Source organism: Callorhinchus milii, unplaced genomic scaffold (genome assembly GCF_018977255.1).
Source record: "Callorhinchus milii isolate IMCB2004 unplaced genomic scaffold, IMCB_Cmil_1.0 Scaffold824, whole genome shotgun sequence".
Lineage (NCBI taxonomy): Eukaryota > Metazoa > Chordata > Chondrichthyes > Chimaeriformes > Callorhinchidae > Callorhinchus > Callorhinchus milii.
The window spans coordinates 2,567-22,082 of record NW_024705565.1 but is presented as its reverse complement, the minus strand read 5'-3'; the positions used below and the strand labels follow the sequence as shown (position 1 = coordinate 22,082).

Genomic DNA, 19,516 nt, shown 5'->3' with positions numbered 1-19,516 from the left:
TGCAGTGGTGTCCGTAAGCACGGTTGGAGTTCCAGTTTTTCAGGCATGGCATGAAATGAGGGAGGATGTTCCAGATCTATGGGCGTAGTGACTGAAAATGTGAACTCTGATGCTGGGACGGAAGGTGTTTGGGTCCTTCAGGAATCTTGTACCAGTCGAGCCGAGGAGCCAAGTTGTGGATTGTGGAGTGAGGAGATCGGAGATGTAGGGAGATGCCAGGGAGTGAATGGATTTGAACACGTTTATGAAGATCCTACAGTCGATCCTTTCGTTCATGGGGAGCCATTGGAGCAAGGCCCGAGCTGATGGGCTGTGGTTTGGGATATTGTCTTTCGGAAATTATCAATCGACAACAGGAAGGAGACATCATGATTGTCATCATCTCATTCACATGTTTCTTCAAAACTAGACTTGCAAGGAGGATTGAGAAATAATGCATTTGGAACAACTCTATTTCGAATTTGATAATGCTGATGTTTATTTAGCGCTGGCCCATAGTTGAGATTAAGTGCATCCAATAATCTTTCAACATAGGAAATAGCGTGTTCGTTGGCAGTTTTTCAATATTTTGAAAAAAATTCATAAGATCTCCTCTGTCATGTTCCACAGCTATCAAAACGGCTCTGCACAAACTTTACATAGAAAGTAGTAAGAGATGCATAAAAGGAGTATGAGGAAAAAAGCTACACGGGAAAACAAGAGCAACAGGAACTGTTCATGTTAAAAAAGGAGTTTGAGAAATGGAAATGTGAGCCGGATAGAGACAGATAAGCGTCAGATTATATTGGAAAATAATGAAATGAGAATCCTGCTAAATGAATACTTTACTTCGGTTTTCAAAGAAGGTTGAGTGGCCAAGTTACCAGCGGAAAAATAAAATAATAAAAATAGCAATGCTTGCAATTGATTTAGCCCGTATCCCGTCTTCCAAACGTCTCAAAGCGCTTCACAGAATATACTTTAATCAATTGACCATATATTTGTGGACGAGCAGCCAATTGCGCATAGCAGCCTAACTCAAACAGTCTTGGATTGTAGTTGACCAATTAATTATTGGTTTGTGTTGGAGGGATTATTATTAGACGTTCTGAGTAAGGAAACTTGCCAAAGTTATCGCCCTGCCTGGAATTCAACCCAGGTTTCTCGCTTTCGGGAGAGTGCTCTAACCAAAGAGTTTCAGGACTCCTCGTGTACCCAGAAGTCACTTAAATGATGGAAGTGGATGTTTTTATTATAAATGAAAATGGTAATGGATAAAATGATGGGCTAAAGATAGAAAGATTTTGCGGTCCTGTTAAGTCCCACCCAAGGTGCGAAAATAAGTTGTGTATCAAATTGGGATCGATGCATTAGTCTTAATTTTCCAAAGCTTCTCTATATTCGGGAACTGTACCATTGGATTGGCGAATTGCAAATGTCACTCCATCACGCAAGAATTGTGGGAGGCAGAGAGAGGGAGACCAGGTGACAACAAGCGTGTCAGCTTAAGTTCAGTTGTGGGAAAGTTACTGGAATCTCTCATCAGGTTTGAAAGGATTGAGTACTTGGACAAATATGCGCTGATCAAAGAGAGTCAGCATAGATTAGTGAATAGTGTGAAATGCCTGACGGTTCCAATTGTCATGTTTAAGGCGGCCAATAACATGGTGGTGAGAGATGGATGGTTTCGACATGGGCTTCCAAGAGGTCTTTGATAAGGCTCCGCCGAAAGAGGTTATTTGCAAAAAAATAAAGTGCGTGGAATGGTAGATAAATTGCGATATGCTGGTAACTGAATAGGGAGCAGGAAAAAGATAGAAAGTATAAAGGAAATTTCTCTGATTGGGAGGACCCAAAAACTCCGCATTTTATATTGGTTTTTAGTCAACTCTCGTCATGTTCATCAATCTCTATACCAACTTCCCTCAAAACGTTCTTCATATGGAGGCAGCGTGTACAAAACAATGCCTTTGTGTCATTGTTTTCTCCATTTTCACTTCGTTGATATTAGTTAGTTTGTTTATTTGTTTATGTTTTTTATTTATTTTATTTCTTTTTATTTCTTTCATTTTTTTTATTACTTTAAGTATTTATTGATTTGTTTGACAGGGTTTTTATTTTTCTATGTATTTATATAGAATTGACTTGTGAGAAGGAACATAGAGATGTGTACTCAAATTTCAAATGAAACAAGTTTAGCAGACACGTTTAATTGTGTAGATGGGTGCAGCAAGATGCAAAGGGAATTAGAATAGATTTAAGGAGTGGTCAGCACTGTGGCAGGTGCAATTCAATCTTGGGAAGTGCGAGGTCATACATTATAGGTCCGAAAATACAAAATAGTTTATTTACTAAGTGGTGACAATATTAGCACTGTAGAAGAGCAAATGTGGTTGGATGTCCACGTACACAACTTACTAAAAATAAGCGTATATTGGCAAGAGGTTATAAAAAAGTAAAACGGGATCTGGGCCTTTATCACAAGGTGGTTGGATATAAGAGAAGAAATGATCCCTCAAACATATGGAAACGTGGTCAGATTCTCTCTGGAGTAATGCGTTCAGTTTTGGGCATCGCAGCTCAGGAAGGATATGTTGGTACATCGAAGACTAAACAGAAGGACAAAAAGGCTGCAATGGCTAAATTATGCAGACAGTTCGCAAAAACTTGTTGTCTAATTCTTTCTGCTTATAAGGTTGAGAAACGATTTGCTTGAGGTTTTGAGATCGATAAATTTATTGATTAGGGTATGTACTGACGCACTATATCCTCTTGTTGGGGAATCCAAGACAGGGAGACACACATTTGAAATGAGAGCTTGGCCATATAGGGGTGAAATTAAGAGGCCGAGTTTGATCCAAAGTGTAGTGAAAATCTGGAAGGTTCTGTCAAAAAACGCTGTCGATGCCCCCAATCTGTTGACATATTCGTGGAGTTCTCTCGCTCAGTGGTTAGAGCACTCGATTTACAAGCGAAGAGACCTGAGTTCAATCCCCGGCAGGTCAGGGCGAAACCTTGGGCAAGTTTCCTTACTCCACACAGAGCCTAATAATAATCCCTCCAAAACCAAAAACAATAACAAATTGGTCATATTCAATCTACGACTGTTTGTGGGACGTTGCTGTGCGCAATTGGATGCCTCGTACGCCCACAAATATACAGTCAATTCACTTTACAATATGTTCTGTGAAGCGCTTTGGGACGTCCTACCGACGTGAAAAGCGCTGTATCAAATGCAAGGATTATTATTATTATTACTATTATATTGAAGACTGAGTTGGATAGATATTTGTTAGGTGAGAGTATTAAAGGGTATTGGGATGGTTGGCTGATGGGACTCGGGGTGGAGACCAGGATTGATGTATAGAACATGCAACAGGCTCGAGGGGCACAAAGAATTCATCCTGTTTTTGTACTATCCTCCATATCCTGAATCGCTTTTGTTGACCACTCGACCATGCATTCTTCACCGCCCAACAGGACTTCTCAAATACAGTGTTTGCCGATTTCCCCAGTTCCACCAGTCATAGGATCCAGCTCGTCCAACACAGCAATGTCCCACAAACAGTCGTAGATTGAAAATGACCAATTCATTATTGTTTTGTTTTTGGTTTTGGAGGGATTATTATCAGGTGTGTGCACTAAGGAAACTTGCCCAAGGTTTCGCCCTCTGCCTGGAATTCAACTGAACTCAGGTCTCTCACTTGCAAAGCGAGTGCTCTAACCACTGAAGTACAGGACTGCATAAACGCCGTCTGGCGTGTGAGGCGCTATTAAAATCTAAATTGTTATTGTTGTTGTTGCTGACTCTTTGTGAGAGACAGAGAGAGACTCTGTGTGCGAGAGACAGAAACAAACTGTGCGTGTGAGAGAGACAGAGAGAATATATGTGTTTGAGATAGAGACTCTGAGTGTGAGAGTCAGAGAGAATGTGTGCGTGAGACAGAGAGGGACAGTGTGTGTGTCATAGACAGAGATAGACAGTGTGTGTGTGTGAGCTGCCCCTGAATCTCTCCTCCTCTGACACCAGCACAAACACTGCAGATCAACACCAGAGAGTCAGGACATGTCCCTCATTCCCCAACTCAGTCAGTGAGAGAGACAGACACAGAGACACAGAGACAGAGACTGTGTGGACATGTGTTTGCCTCTGTGTCTCTGTCTCTCACACTGACTACAGCTCCCAGGATGCCCCGCGCGGCCCGGCCCCGTCACCAGAGGGCTCTGAGCCGTGAGGCATGCCGGGAGCTGTAGTTTCCGGGTCTGTGCCGCAGGCTGTGGCTGTGATTGTGACGGCACAGAGAGAGAGGGACAGAGAGAGACTGTGTCTGACCAGTGGCCGCCGTGTCCTCTCTCTTTGATAATAATAATAATAATAATAATCGTTGCCTTTGATACAGCGCTTTTCACGTCTTCTCGACGTCAGATTAAACTGTTTCGTGAATTGACTGTGTATTTGTGGGAAAACGCGGCAGCCAATTGCGCACAGCACTGTCGCACACAAACAGCCGTGGGTTGAAACGAATAATTTTATTATTGTTTTACTTAGGATTTATTATCAGGCTTTTTAATGATTTTGAATAAGAGATAATAATAATCAATAATAGATAATAGATAATAGAAAATCGATAAACAATAAATACAAATAATCATAAAATCTGAGCGTTTGAAAATTTGTCATCACTTTGTAAAACCTTTCTATCTCTCTCTCTCTCTCCCACTCTCTCTCTCTCATTCTCTCTCTCTCTGTCTCTGTTGCCGCTGCCAGGTTTCTGTTTTACAGAGACTGGGCTATTTATACAGAGAGCAATATTTTACACAGAAACCCGGACTGTTGCACAGAATCCAGGTCTGTTATACAGTGACCTGGCCTGCTACACAAAACCTAGTCCTGTTATACAGAGACCAGGTTGTTTTACACAGATCTTGGCTGTTGTACAAAGAACAGGATTGTTATACATAGACTAGACCTCTTACACAGAGACCAGGCAGCTGTACAGACACAACGACTGTTATAAATAGAATAGACCTATTATACATAGATTAGGCCGATTATACAGAGACTTGGGCTGTTATATAGAATGCAGGCCTACTATACATATTCAAGGCCTGTTTTACAGAGACAACCTTTTTCTACAGGGAACAAGCCTATTATACATAGTCTAGGCTATTATATAGGGTCTCGGCTGTTATATGTAAACCAGTGCTCTTGCAAAGATAGTAGGCCTCTTAAACGGAGACGAGGCCTTTTATACGCAGTCAAAGCCTGTTATGCAGACACCAGGACTGTTATACAGAGGCCAGAATGCGACACAGGAACCAGGTCGCTTATATACAGACCAGGCATGTTGTGTAAATACTAGGCTGCTATTGATAGACAAGGTCTATTTTACACAGAACAGTGCTGTTGCAAAGAAACGGGTCCTGTTGTACACATACCAGTGCTGTTATACAGACAGCAAACCTTTTACACATACACTTGGCCTGTAATACATAGAATATACCTATTATACATAGATTAGGCCGATAATACAGAGAGGAGGCTATTATACAGAAAGCAGGTCTATTATACATTCACAAGGATTGTTTTACAGAGACGAGACTGTTATAGAGGGCACATGAATATTATACATAGACTACGCTGGTTGCATAGGATCTAGGCTGTTATATTTAGACCAGTTCTCGTGAAAAGAGACGAGATCTCTAATAAAAAGACCAGGTCTTTTATATGTATTCGAAGCCTGATGTGCAGAGACCAGCTGTGATACAGAAACCAGGCCTATTATAAATAGTCCAGTCATGTTACGCAAAGACTAGGCTATTATTGATAGACCAGTTCCGTTATGCAGAGAACAGTGCTGCTGTACATGTACCAGTGCTGTTATTGAGAGACGCGGCATTTTATGTACAGACTAATCCTGTTATACAGGGACCAGGATGTTACACAGATAGCAGACATACTATTATATGGCGACCAGTGCTCTTTTATAGAGACCAGACACCTCATACAGAAACTAGGCCTTTTGTTGATAAACAAGGCCTGTTATACAGAGATCAAGCGTTTTCACAGATATGAGGCCAATTATACGGAGACACGGCCTCCTATACAGAGGACCGGACAGTTCTACACAGACCAGCTGTTATACAGAGACGAGTCTAGTTATACAGAGACCGTACAGAGTCCAGAATTGCTATAAAGAGACCAGACCAGTTACACAGAAACCACACAATTTATACAGGAATCAGTCATTTCATACAGAGACCAGGAAGCTTTGCAGAGATAAGACTTGTTATACAGAGAACAGGCTGTTACATAGAGATCAGGCCTCTTGTATACAGACCAAGAAGTTATAGCGAGCAAAACACAAAATACTGCAGATGCTGAAATCTGAAATAAGTACAGAGATAGCTGGGAAAACTCAGCAGGTGAGGCAGCATCTATGGAGAAACGAAAGTGAGTCAAAGTTTCTGCTCCACGAGCCTTGTTCAGAAGTTTATAGCGAGACCTGGCCTATTAAAGAGAGACCAGATCTGTTATACAGAGACCAGGCCCATTATACAGACTTCAAGCTGTGATACAAATACGAGGCCTGTTAAAAGGAGACCAGTGCTGTTCTACAGAAACCAGGTTTGTTACGTAGAGCCAAGGCCAGTTTTACTGAGGCCAGGCCGGTTATACAGAGACCAGACCTGTTATACGACACCAGGACATTTATACAAAAACCAAGCCGATATACATATACAAGGTTGTTATACAGAGATCAGGCCGGTTATACATATGCTACACCTATTATAAAGAGACCAGGCCTGGTTTGCAGAGACTCGGCCAATTTTACAGAGACCAAGTCTATTATGCAGAGACCAGAGCTTTTTAACAGAGAACAGTGATGCTGCACAGACATGAAGCCAGTTGTACACTGTGCAAAGATTTCCTACAGAGACCAGAACTGTTATAAAGAGCCCTGGTCAGTTATACAGAATCCAAGCTGTTATAAAGAAACCAGGCTTGTTATACAGAGAACAGACCTGTTATAAACAGACCAGGCCCGTTATGCAGAGATCAAGCCTGTCATGCAGACCCATGGTGAGTTATATAGAGACCAGGCATTAATAGAGAGATATGGCCAGTTACATAGATACCAGCCCAGTTGCTCAAAGAACAGCCTTGTCCTTCATTCAAGGCACCTCCATGGTCTTATTCCCCCCTACTTCTTTTACTTCTTAAAAGCATATCAGAAAGTCTGCTCCCTCCACTCGCAGACACCGGCCTTTTTTATTTCGCCCGCAATTCCCTTGGAGGTCAGTCATTCAGCATCTCTGTCCCCACACTCTCCAACTCTACCCGCATTTCCTCTGCCTCACATCCTTCAAGTCCCGTCTGAAGGTCTTTGTCGTCGACCATGCCTTCAATTTCAAAAGCCCTCATTGCCTTACACGGCCATTCGTCCGCCACCTCCTTCAACACAACTGACCCGGCCACAGCATTCACTCAAAAAACGCCGGCAGCTTCATATCACCCCCAAACCAACCCAATATCCGCCTCACTGTGTGAGATTTCAGCCATTGTACACCCCGCACTCCGGAAAACCATCTCAGAGATATTAGGTCTGTCTCAGAGCCTCAAACTAATCCAATTGATGGCGCTTTTTGTCATACTCCCACCCTTCCCCCCATCCCCACCCCAACATGCACACTACGCTTCCACACAGTCCAAAGCCTTCCTTGCTCGGGTGTCCTTGTCACTGTACAAGGCTCTCTCATCTTCTCTTGGGATCAAAGTCACATTAAGCTGATTTCACAAGAGGGGACAAAATGATTGGATTTGGCAGCTCAGTGACTGGGATCCGCCTACACACTCACACCGAAACCGAAACCAGTTTCAATCAGGAAGTGCTGAGGTACAAAATGGCTTCTGGACTCCCGGCTGAGATCTGGACCGAGGAGATCATTTGCCCGGTTTGTCTGGATTTCTTCACTGATCCTGTTAGCCTGGGCTGTGGCCACAACTTCTGTCGCTCCTGTGTCACCCGGAGCTGGGAAAAGCAGGAGAACAACTGCTGCGCTGTTTGTCAGGAGACATTTCCAGAAAAGAACCTCACAGCCAGTTGGGCCTTGGCGAGTCTAGCAGAGAAAGCACGAAAATTGGGCCTGACCCCGACACAGACGGAAAATAAACTTCACTGTGAGAAACACCGGGAGCAACTGAAGCTGTTCTGTGAATCTGACATGAAATTGCTGTGTGTAGTTTGCAGTCATGGGCAGGAACACAGAGGTCACAGTTTCCTCCCCATTGAGGAAGCTGTTCAATTCTACAAGGTAAGAATATACCTGAAGAGGGAGTATATCTATTCGGCTTGATATTTTCACACACAAACACTTTAATTCTGTGTATTTATTCCAGGATAAAGTGAAACACGTCTTAGATTCTCTCACACAGAGGAAGGAAACTGCTCTAAAAGCTGAAGCCAAACAGAGAGAAAAGATTTCACAACTGAAGGTGAGATTTAACAACTGATATCTCAGTTTCTCAATATACTGTGTGTACACGTTGTGATATCTCAGTGTCTCTGGTTACTGTGTGTACACGGTGTGGTGTCTCAGTATCTCTGGTTACTGTGTGTACACGGTTTGATGTCTCAGTGTCTCTGATCACTGTGTGTATACGATTTGGTGGCTCAGTGTCTCTGTTTACTGTGTGAAATAATTTGATGTCTGACATTTGCAGGAAAAGGTGAAGAGTGTGGAGACCCAAGTCACGGCTGAGTTTGCTAAAATGCACCAGAGTCTGACTGACATAGAGCAGCGAGTGATGCGAGATCTCAGACAGCGAGAGGAGGAGATTTTAAAACGAATGGAGATAAATCTGCGAGAGATTCAGGGCAAATTGGATTCTACTCAACAAGAGCTCTCCGAGTTACAGACGCAGATGAAAAAAGAGGATCTCACCTTCCTGCAGGTAAAGAGTTGACCTTATAATGTAGTTCAGTCACAGTTACACACAGTCTGGGGCAGACAATCACAATCTGACTGTTACACAGATCAGTGATGAATTGTCTGTTATATTCTGGTGTGTGTTTTTAAGCAGGTCGCACTGTGAGTGTAATGATTGTTTTGGTGAGCCGTGTGTACAATACATGTGGAAACCCATCAACGTCATTCAGTTTATCCAAACCACACTGAGAATTCCACCCACGCATGAAAATCCCAGAGATAAACGGTTGAGATGGTATGAGCTCTCTCTATCCGAAAGCTCAAATCCTATTTACCTCATTCTGTAATGATTAAGCCCGAGGTTGTCCAGAACAAAGATTTAGGGGGAGCCCGCTTTTTGTGTTCGGTAACTGCTGGAGTCTAACCATCTAAATCCACATACCCTCCAGTTGGGGATTTCGCTGTCGGATTAACAGGAACTGAATGGGAGGATTTCCATCCCCCAGTAAGTTGTCGGCCCTCCCTGGTCCTTCCGATGAGCCAGGCCGGGCTGTGCTGCCATCAGCACTGAGTACCCTGGGATAATATGGCTATAGACCATCTAAGAGGCCTGGCTTCATTCCCATATTTCATTACCATGCTTGCCACCTATGGGCCAGTTCAGCTTCGAGGAGACCCTGAGTACCACACACCCTTTCCCTTGCACCACATACAAGAAGGTAACTTGGGTTTTCGTGGAGCAGATCTGGCCCACCACTTTCTTGTTGCTTTGTATCCGGAAGCCGTGTCGTTTGAGTGAGAAACGTTGCTGTAAATATGAAAGTAAACTGTGTGATGCGGAATTCTATGATGGGTGACTGAGTTTATCATGTCGCGTCTCAGTGTGGGCTGACATCTGTCTGTGTTTGATTTCATTAGGAGGAAGCTGCTGGCAACACAAGGTATGAAATGATCTTTACCAAATATCCCAGAATTGAACCCACAATCCAAACTCAAGGTGCAGTTTCACTTTATAATGTGATTTTGTCTTATTTCAGGATCAGTAACGAGGGGTTTGATCTGTCGGTGTGTGAGGATGAGCTGCCTGTGGGGATATACAAAGGGCCTATACAGTACACAGCCTGGAGACAGATGATACACGGCATCAGCCCAGGTAAATGTCTCCCATTCTCATCCTGAAGCCGTGTCAACAGCTTCACATTTACATGGATCCCAACACATACACTCTCCTCTCTCACACACACATATAAACACACACACCCTCAAACACACCCTTCATACACGCCCTCACCCCCACACACCTCAAAAGTACCCCTCACACAGACCAAGCACACGCACCTCAGACATGCACACTCTCACACACACCTCACGGATTCCTGTAGTTCAGTGTTCAGAGTGCTCACCCAGCAAGCGAGACACTTACTTTTAATCTTTTATCTTTACATTTGATACAGCGCTTTTCACGAGAAACGCCAAAGCGTTTCACAGAACACACTGTAAAGTGAATTGACTGTATATTTGTGGGCGAACGCAGCAGCCAATTGCGCACAGCAATGTCCCACAAACAGTCATGGATTGAAGATGACCAATTTATTATTGTTTATTGTTTTGGAGGGATTATTATTAGGCTCTGTGTGGAGTAAGGAAACTTGCCCAACGTTTCGCCCTCTGCCTGGAATTGAACTCAGGTCTCTCGCTTGCAAAGCGAGTTCTCTAACCGCTCGTACCATCGACATCAGGCTTCAATTCCACGCAAGGTGAAACCTTGGACAAGTTTCCTTACACCAAACGACTGACAATAATCACTCCAAAATGAAAACAAATAATAAATTGTTCTTTTCCTTCCAAGTCTGTTTGTGGGACATTGCTGTGCGCAAATGGCTGCCGCGATTCGTCCACAAATATACTGTTAATTCACTTTACGTTCTATTCCTTGTAGCTCGTTGAGACGTCGAGAAGAAGTAAAAAGCACTATATCAAATGCAATGGGTATTATTACTTCTGCCACATACACACATAGCTCTCACACATACGCCCCTCACATACACATACCTGATACAAACACCACTCATACGCAACACTCAAACACACACCACATACACACAACCCTCACACACAGACCACTCACACACACATTCCTCACATGCGCACCTCGCACACCAAATACCCTCACACATATCTTCACACACATCACTCAAACAAACCTCACACACACCCATCACTTACACACCTATGCACATACCTCACATACATACACCACCCACACACTTCCCTCATACAGGAAAATAGAGAAGTCTGAGGCGGTGGAGCAGGAGGGTGTGAAGTGGATGTTGAACTGGCCGAGGATGAGGGGTTCGGAGCAGAGGCAGAGGGAGGCGAGAGGGTGGAGATGTCAGAGATGAAGGATGGGACTAGGTTTTTGGGGCAGTTAATTACGAGGGTTTTTAGAGAGAGGTGGGAGACATTGCAGAGGGTAAGGTGAACGAATGTGCGGAATGAGCCAGTGGAGTAGGGGGACAGGGCAAGTGACAACCTTGAAATGAGGGTCACCCCACCACCATGACGGTTGGGACGGGGGACATGGTGGTAGGTGTAGCGGGTGGTGTGGCCTCAGTGAGGGGTAAGGTGTCACCTGGGCTGATCCAGCTTTCAGTGAGGGTCACAATGTCAATCTTCTCACCCCTCACACACCATCATGTACACGCTCACAAAATTCCTCCCACACACACACACACAATCTAACACACCCTCACACACACACTCTCACAGACCCACACACACTGCCTCAAACAGCCCCACACACACCCTCACATAAACATCCTGACACACACCCTTACACATACCCAGACACACACCCTCGCACGGAAACTGATACACACCATCACACAGACGCTCACACACACTCATACACACACTCACACACACACTCACACAGAATCTCACACACACACTCACACACCCCCTGACAGAAGCCCTCACACACACCTTCACGCAGACACCCTCACACAGACCCGGACACACACACCATGACGCACCGTCACACAGCCCCACTCACGCATCTTCACACACACCCTCACACACAACCTCACTCAGATCCTGACATATATCATCCGTCACACACACCCACACACACGCTTCACACACCCATTCACACAAACCCTTGCAACCACACCTTCACACAACCCCTCATACACACCAACACAAACACCCTCACGCACACCCTCACGCAACCACTCACACACAAACAGACAGACCCTCACACAAATTCTCACACAACACCACGCACGCAACACTCTCACACCACTTCACACACAATCACCCCCCCTTTACACACTCACATACACACAAACAACCGCACACAGAGCCGCTCACCCTCACACACCATCACACATACACCTCAACCACACACAAGCTCACAAACACTCACACACACACACTCACACACACCCTCACTCACAACCTCACACGCACCATCATACACATCCTCACACACACGACTCAAACATACAAATTCACACACCCTCACACACCCTCACGCTCACACACACGTTCACAAAGAGCCGTCACACACATTATCTCTCCCACCCCCTCAAACACACGCTCGTATATACCCTCATACACACACTCATACAACAAGGCTTACAACCACACTCACACACAATTTCGCACACATCCTCTCACACCCCCACTCACTCACACACCTCACACACCCTCACACGTACCCTCACACACACCATCAAACACATACCCTCAAACACACCCTCACACACACTCACAAACACAACCATCACACACAACCTCACAAACACCCTCACACGCGCTCACGCAAACAACATCACAAACACCCTACTGCAACCACTCACACAAACCCTCACACACAATCTCATACACACCCTCATACAACAAATATCACAATCCGTCACACACAAGCATCCGCACACACACCCTCATACCTTCTCACACATACCCCCCACGCACACACTCACAAGCACACGCTCAAACAAACACATACTCGCCCTCCCACACACTCACATACCCACTAACACACACGCACTCACACACACATATATCTCATATACTTCACTCTCTCTCTCTCTCACACACACACACACACACAGCCTTCATACACACCCACACACACAACCTTGCACTCACCCCTCTCCCCCCACCCAGACATACTGTGAAACTTTGAGCTGCATTCTGTCCCCGGGTGTAGATGTGTTCACACACAGTCTGAGCTCACAGACGTCCCCTCTCTTCACTGAGTGTTGTTTCACTCTCTCTCAGCTCCGGCCTCTCTGACTCTGGATCCTGACACAGCTCATCCCTACTTCGTCCTGTCTGAGGACCTGACCAGCGTGAGACTCGGAGACACACGGCAGCAGCTCCCGGACTCCCCGAAGAGGTTTGATCCCTGTGGCTGTGTCCTGGGGTCTAAGGGCTTCACATCAGGGAGATATTACTGGGAGGTGCAGGTGGCCAACAAGACAGACTGGGATGTGGGACTGGCCAGAGAGTCTGTCAACAGGAAAGGATTGATCACACTATCACCAGAGGATGGATATTGGGCTGTGTGGCTGAGAAACGGGGATGAATATGAAGCTTGTACATCACCTCCCACCCGCCTGCCCCTGAGAGAGAGACCCGGGAAGGTGGGAGTGTTTCTGGACTATGAGGGGGGAGAGGTGACCTTTTACAACGCCGATAACATGTCTCATCTCCACACTTTCACACAGACTTTCACTGAGAAACTTTATCCTTACTTCAATCCCTGTTGGGGTCACGGTGGTGAAAACTCTGAACCTCTGAGGATCTGCCGGGTGACATATTAATGAGGAGGGAACACTCAGCCATTAACTGTGTTTGGCTGTGATGGCCACCAGCATGAAACTTTTATAATCCGTGTCGCTATACAATAAAGCTTATAGTTTATATTACACCTTTCACACTGGGCTCACGGCTCAAACCTTTCTCGCGATCGACCGTGAAGCAACGGTTGTGTTTGTGAGCGATTGTGGAGCCAATTTGCACAGAGAAAAGTCTACATTAAGTCACGTTTCAAACCATAAACTTCAGGCTTCAAAACTTTCAGCTTCTGATCTCGAAAATAATTATCCTTACATTGCACACAGCTCCTCATCACGTCTGCCAGACGTCTCAAAGCCCTTCACAGACTTCGGAAATCTGCATTAATCCCAAATATATTCACCGATTTCTATACGTTAACTCTCTTCCTCTCGCACACACTCTGTCCGTCCCCTTCTCTCTCTCACGCTCTCTCTCTCTATTTTGCTCAACCTCTCTGTCAATCAGCCGCTGGAGGCTCTGCTTCAAACAGGACAAAAAATAGGGGCGCGGGTGGGGGTTGGGTGTTGGGGCCGTAGCTGGTTTTGCGGCGGGGCTGCATTTGGGTGCGGGGCTGTATTTGGGGGCGTGGCTGGGGTTGGGGCGGGGTTGAGTTTGGTGCGGGGCTTGGAGGCGGGCTGGGTTTGGTGCGGAGCTGGGGTTTGGGGCGGTGCTGGGGTTTGGGGGCGGGGCTGTATTTGGGGGCGGGGCTGGGGTTGGAGGCGGGGCTGGGTTTGGGGTGGAGCTGAGGTGTAAGTTCGGAGCTGGTTTTGGCGGCGGGGCTGTATTTGGGGGCGGGGATGGTGTTGAAGGCGGGGTTGAGGTTGGTGCGGGCCTGGGCTTGGAGGCGGGGCTGGGTTTGGGGCGGAGCTGAGGATTGGGGCGGAGCTGCGGTTTGGGGGCGGGGCTGTAAATGGGGGCGGGCCTGGTGTTGGAGGCGGGGCTGGGTTTGGGGTGGAGCTGAGGTGTGGGTTCGGAGCTGGTTTTAGCCGCGGGGCTGTATTTGCGGGCGTGGCTTGGATTGGGGGCGGGGTTGAGGTTGGGGGCGGGCCTGGGCTTGGAGGCGGGGCTGGATTTGGGGCGGAGCTGTGGTTTGAGGCGGGGCTCTATTTGGGTCGCGGCTGGTGTTGGAGGCGGGGCTCGGTTTGGGGTGGAGCTGAGGTGTGTGTTCGGAGTTGGGGTTTGTGGGCGTGGCTGTATTTGGGGCGGGGCTGGGGTTGGAGGCGGGGCTGTGGTGCAGCTGAGGTGTGGGGTCGGAGCTGGTTTTGGCGGCGGGGCTGTATTTGTGGGCGTAGCTTGGGTTGGGGGCGGCGTTGAGGTTTTTGACGGGCCTGGGCTTCGAGGCGGGGCTGGGTTTGGGGCGGAGCTGTGGTTTGGGGCGAAGCTGTGGTTTGGGGGCGCGGCTCTGTTTGGGTGCGTGGCTGGGTTTGGGGCGGAGCTGGGGTAATGGGCGGGGTTGTGTTTGGGTGCGGGGTTGAGGTTGGAGGCGGGTCTGGGTTTGGAGCGGAGCTGTAGTTTGGTGGCGGAGCTGTGGTTGGGGGCAGGTCGTGGTTGGAGGCCGGGCTGGATTGGGTTGGAGCTGGGGTTCGGGGGCGGAGCTGCAGTTGGGAGCGCGGTTGAGGTTGGAGGCGGGGCTGGGTTTGGGGCGGAGTTGGGTTTTGGGGGCGGAGCTGGGTGTGGGGGCGGTTCTCGGTTTGGGGCGTAGCTGGGTTTGGAGGCGGGGCTGGGTTTGGGGCGGAGCTGGGTTTTGGGGCGGAGCTGGGGTAATGGGCGGGGTTGAGTTTGGGGGCGGGGTTGAGGTTGTAGGCGGGTCTGGGTTTGGAGCGGAGCTGTAGTTTGGGGGCAGAGCTGGGGTTGGGGGCAGGTCGTGGTTGGAGGCCGGGCTGGGTTTGGGGTGGAGCTGGGGTTTGGGGGCGGAGCTGGAGTTGGGAGCGCGGTTGAGGTTGGAGGCGGTGCTGGGTTTGGGGCGGAGTTGTGGTTTGGGACGGAGCTTAGTTTTGGGGGCGGGGCTGGTTGTGGGGGCGGGGCTCGGTTTGGGGCGGAGCTGGAGTTGGAGGCGGGGCTGGGTTTGGGGCGGAGCTGGGTTTTGGGGGCGGGGCTGGGTATGGGGGCGGGGCTGGGGTTGGTGGCGGAGCTGGGGTTTGGGGGCGGAGCTGTATTTTTGGGCGGGGCTGTATTTGGGGGCGGTGGTGTATTTGGGGGCGGGGCTGGGGTTGGTGGCGGAGCTGATTTTGGGGGCGGAGCTGTATTTTTGGGCGGGGCTATAGCATTATTATTTTCATTATAAAATATTTGGGATTATATTTGGGAATTAGGCTTTTAAAGGTTAGGGGAGTTCACGGGTTTAATACCCTTCTTATAATAATAATAATAATTATCACTATTCTTCTTTTGAAACAACTCATGATCACATTTTTGAGACGTCTCAACACGTTTCACAGCGTAGTTTAGTGACAGTGTTTTTACAGAATTCACTGTGAAGCGGCGATGAAAAGGTTCCTGAAGCTCAGGGCTTAGACACACAGAAACACACACAGAGACGCACATACACACCCGCAAACACACACAAAGAGAAATACACAGAAACACGTACACAAATACGCACACATAGACCCTCAAAAACAAGGTCACACACACATAGACACATATAGACGGAGACATAAACGCACGTACACGCACACAGACGGAGACACAGACAGACACACACACAGACGCATACACACACACACACACAGCCCGGGATCACAGTGTCCACCCAAATGACCATCACGAAGGACTCGCTCCATTTCCGCATGAGTTGCACAGCTCCAGATCAGCTCCAGGGAGACTTTGGTCACCTCCCCTCAAGGAGGGGAAGGGATATGACTAAACATGCGCTTTGAGGCGTCTGCAAGACGTGAACAGCGCAATATCAAATGCCAGCATTATTATTATTATTGTGATTATTATTATTGCTGAAAACATCTTCGTTGCCTTCCAGCATGATTGTAGACGCTTGGCGTGACTAGTTCCCCACTTTCTTATGTATCTCTGTCTGTGCGTTTGTAAATGGGACAACACCTGGAATGGAGGGCGCTGTACAAATTTCTTGTTTTTCGGAGCGACTGTGTTTGTGTCTGTGCGTGTGTGAGTGTTCTGTGAGTGTCTGTGTGTGTGTCCACGTTTGCATATATGTCTGTGTGTTTCATTCCCACTTTACATATCTGTGTGTGTTTGTGAGTGTTTATCTGTCTGTGTTTGTACTTCTGTTTTTCTGTGCAGTGGTGTGTATGAGTCGGTGCTTCTCTGTGTGGTTGTGGGTAAGTCTGCATGTATATATATTTGTTTGACAATATTCTGCACAATAACATGTATCAAAAATAGAAGTGAGTTTCTCCTGGTGTCCTGGCTGACAGCACCATCAATAAAAATTGGACGCTCACTTCACTGCAATTTGACAGCCACAATCATCTGCACAAAACGTTGTCTCGATACTTTCCAAAAGCGATGTCCAAATGGCGGCACACGGGCCGCATGTGTCCCTGTAGTGAACTGTTTTGGCGAGATACCATTTCCAACCGTCTACCTTCCGCTATTTCTCTGTTGAACTTCCTCGTGTGGCAGCAGCAGGACCCGGCGGTTGGGAGGCCTCAGTGTGGAGAGTGGAATAATACCGGCCATTGCTGCAGTGGGTCAGGAAGGCGAGCATTTCTCTAATCAATCACATACTTAGTCACCCACAACTCCTCCATCAGCAGATAGTGATTGCCACGCGTTTGATAACAGCAATACCTAACTCCATCATCGCTGGGGTCAACATACTTACAGACTCGAATTGAACTGCCAATCTTTCGAATAACAAGAGAATGCAATATGACACATTTACGGTGTTCAAATTATGTGGTTTGTTTATTGACTGATAAGGTAACTCAGCAAATAACGAAAGACAGAAAGGAAACTGTGTACAATTTAGCTGCTAATACAAGTATTCTGCAGGACAAAATTCCAACTTTTATTTGCCACATAATTTGCAAAATCCTCGAAGCCTCTGTCATTGACTAAAAAATACCAACGTGAAGAGAACACTTGATTTTCTTCCTTTCAACGTTACCCAAAGAAGGATACATGATTGAATTCTTATATTTTAGAAGCCACCTCGATCTTCTCCTCACCCAATAACCCAACTTAAACTACACATCTATGTCCTCTTCCCCACTGATCCACATCTCTCGCCCTCTCTCTCTCTGTTACATATCTAACCTTCTTAACATATGACTTTGGTCAATAATTCAACTTGCCTCATCAACACCTATTTGATTCTCCTTCTCATTCATTTTTTAGTTACTTTTGAGCGCATGATTAGTTTATGCTTAATACAATTTTCTAGTTGAACTGCAAATAGTAATTGCTGACTTTGGGTGAGCCTAGTTTTAAAGGAATCTGGAACAAAATAATAATAATAATAATTTCAAAGAATCTGGAAGAACGTTCACAGTGCAAAAAGGATGCTTAAAAACCAGGGAGCCGCATTCATCCGGTAACTGGAATCTACTTGACAGTATATGCTGAGAAACACTTTCAGATGGCGTGGCAATGCTCTATATCGATTACAAGGATTATTTTATTGCAGCGCACAGATTGAAATCAAAGCCAGTCTATCGGTTGACTCATTAAATTATGATTCGTTGTCAACATTTCTAAATTTACACCGTGTGGCACACATTTACCTTTATTTAAATAGTTTAAATATGTGTTTAAACGGATAGATCACGAGATATTTGACATCCTCTCTGAACTTAGATTGTGTTGAAGCGTAAATGATGGTGTTTGTGCAGCAACTCAAAAGTTTAAAAATGTCTTTCACTTGTTCGACAACAAATACTGGGTCTCTGTAACTTAGATAGTAATAACTGTTTAACGATCGCATTAATATGAAATGTAAAACTTCCATCAGCCACAACAGGATGAAGCTGCCTGATATGGCGAAGAGTAAGATGATGGATCTTCTTCGGTTCTCCATCTCTGCATCATTGCCACTATTACTTTTCTGGTGCAGGAGGTTTCTGCGGATTCTGTTGGCCGCTAAAATGTGTCTGACTGTCACCACGTTCATCAGCAAAATCAGAAAGAATGGAACAAACGGGGTTATTATTGTGACAAACCAGTGAAATACAATCCATGTGGGAGAGGTGTAGTAAACCGCTTTGAACTTGCAATACCAAGGCACTTTGTTCAGTATCTCTCTGGGCTCATACATAAAGTACCAGGGAATGCTGATGAAACAGCTCAGAGAAGAAATCACTCCTACAACCACGGCTGCTGTTCTCTCGGTGCAATAACTTGTTTTCAGTTTCACCCAACAGATGGCGACCAAGCGATCAAAGGTGAAAGCCACTGTGAACCAGACTGACATATGTTTCACCGTCGACATCAGCACCAATCTGAGTGAACACACGGGAGTGATGTCCAGAAATGTGTGATTGAAATAAAGAGAATGTATCTGGTTCAAAACCACATCGTTGATGGCGAACAGGAGATCGGCCACTGCCATGGCCACCATGTAGAGGGTTGATACATTTTGAGAGCCCACACTTTCCCCGGGACAGGACCACAATGGCCAACAGATTCGCTGTGAGAAAATGGAACAGCAAACAAACATATTTACCTGTGCGCTGCGTAAGTTGATGGTATTTTGCTCAAAGTTCATTCACGCAGCAGTTTCCCATCAATACTCATGGATTGATGGGCCCATTTAAAAAAAAAATTCAAAGCATTAATAAGG

The 19,516-nt window shown here is 46.4% G+C and overlaps 1 protein-coding gene across 1 annotated transcript; it reads left to right on the top strand.

The window, feature by feature from the left end:
* Positions 1-7,866: 7,866 nt before the first annotated feature.
* Positions 7,867-13,856, top strand: LOC121852496 (zinc-binding protein A33-like). Its single transcript, XM_042346464.1, has 6 exons — positions 7,867-8,295; positions 8,381-8,476; positions 8,705-8,935; positions 9,829-9,851; positions 9,948-10,063; positions 13,198-13,856. Exons 1-6 carry the CDS (start codon positions 7,885-7,887, stop codon positions 13,740-13,742), a joined length of 1,422 nt encoding a protein of 473 aa, XP_042202398.1. The 5' UTR covers positions 7,867-7,884; the 3' UTR covers positions 13,743-13,856.
* The last annotated feature ends 5,660 nt before the right edge of the window (positions 13,857-19,516 follow it).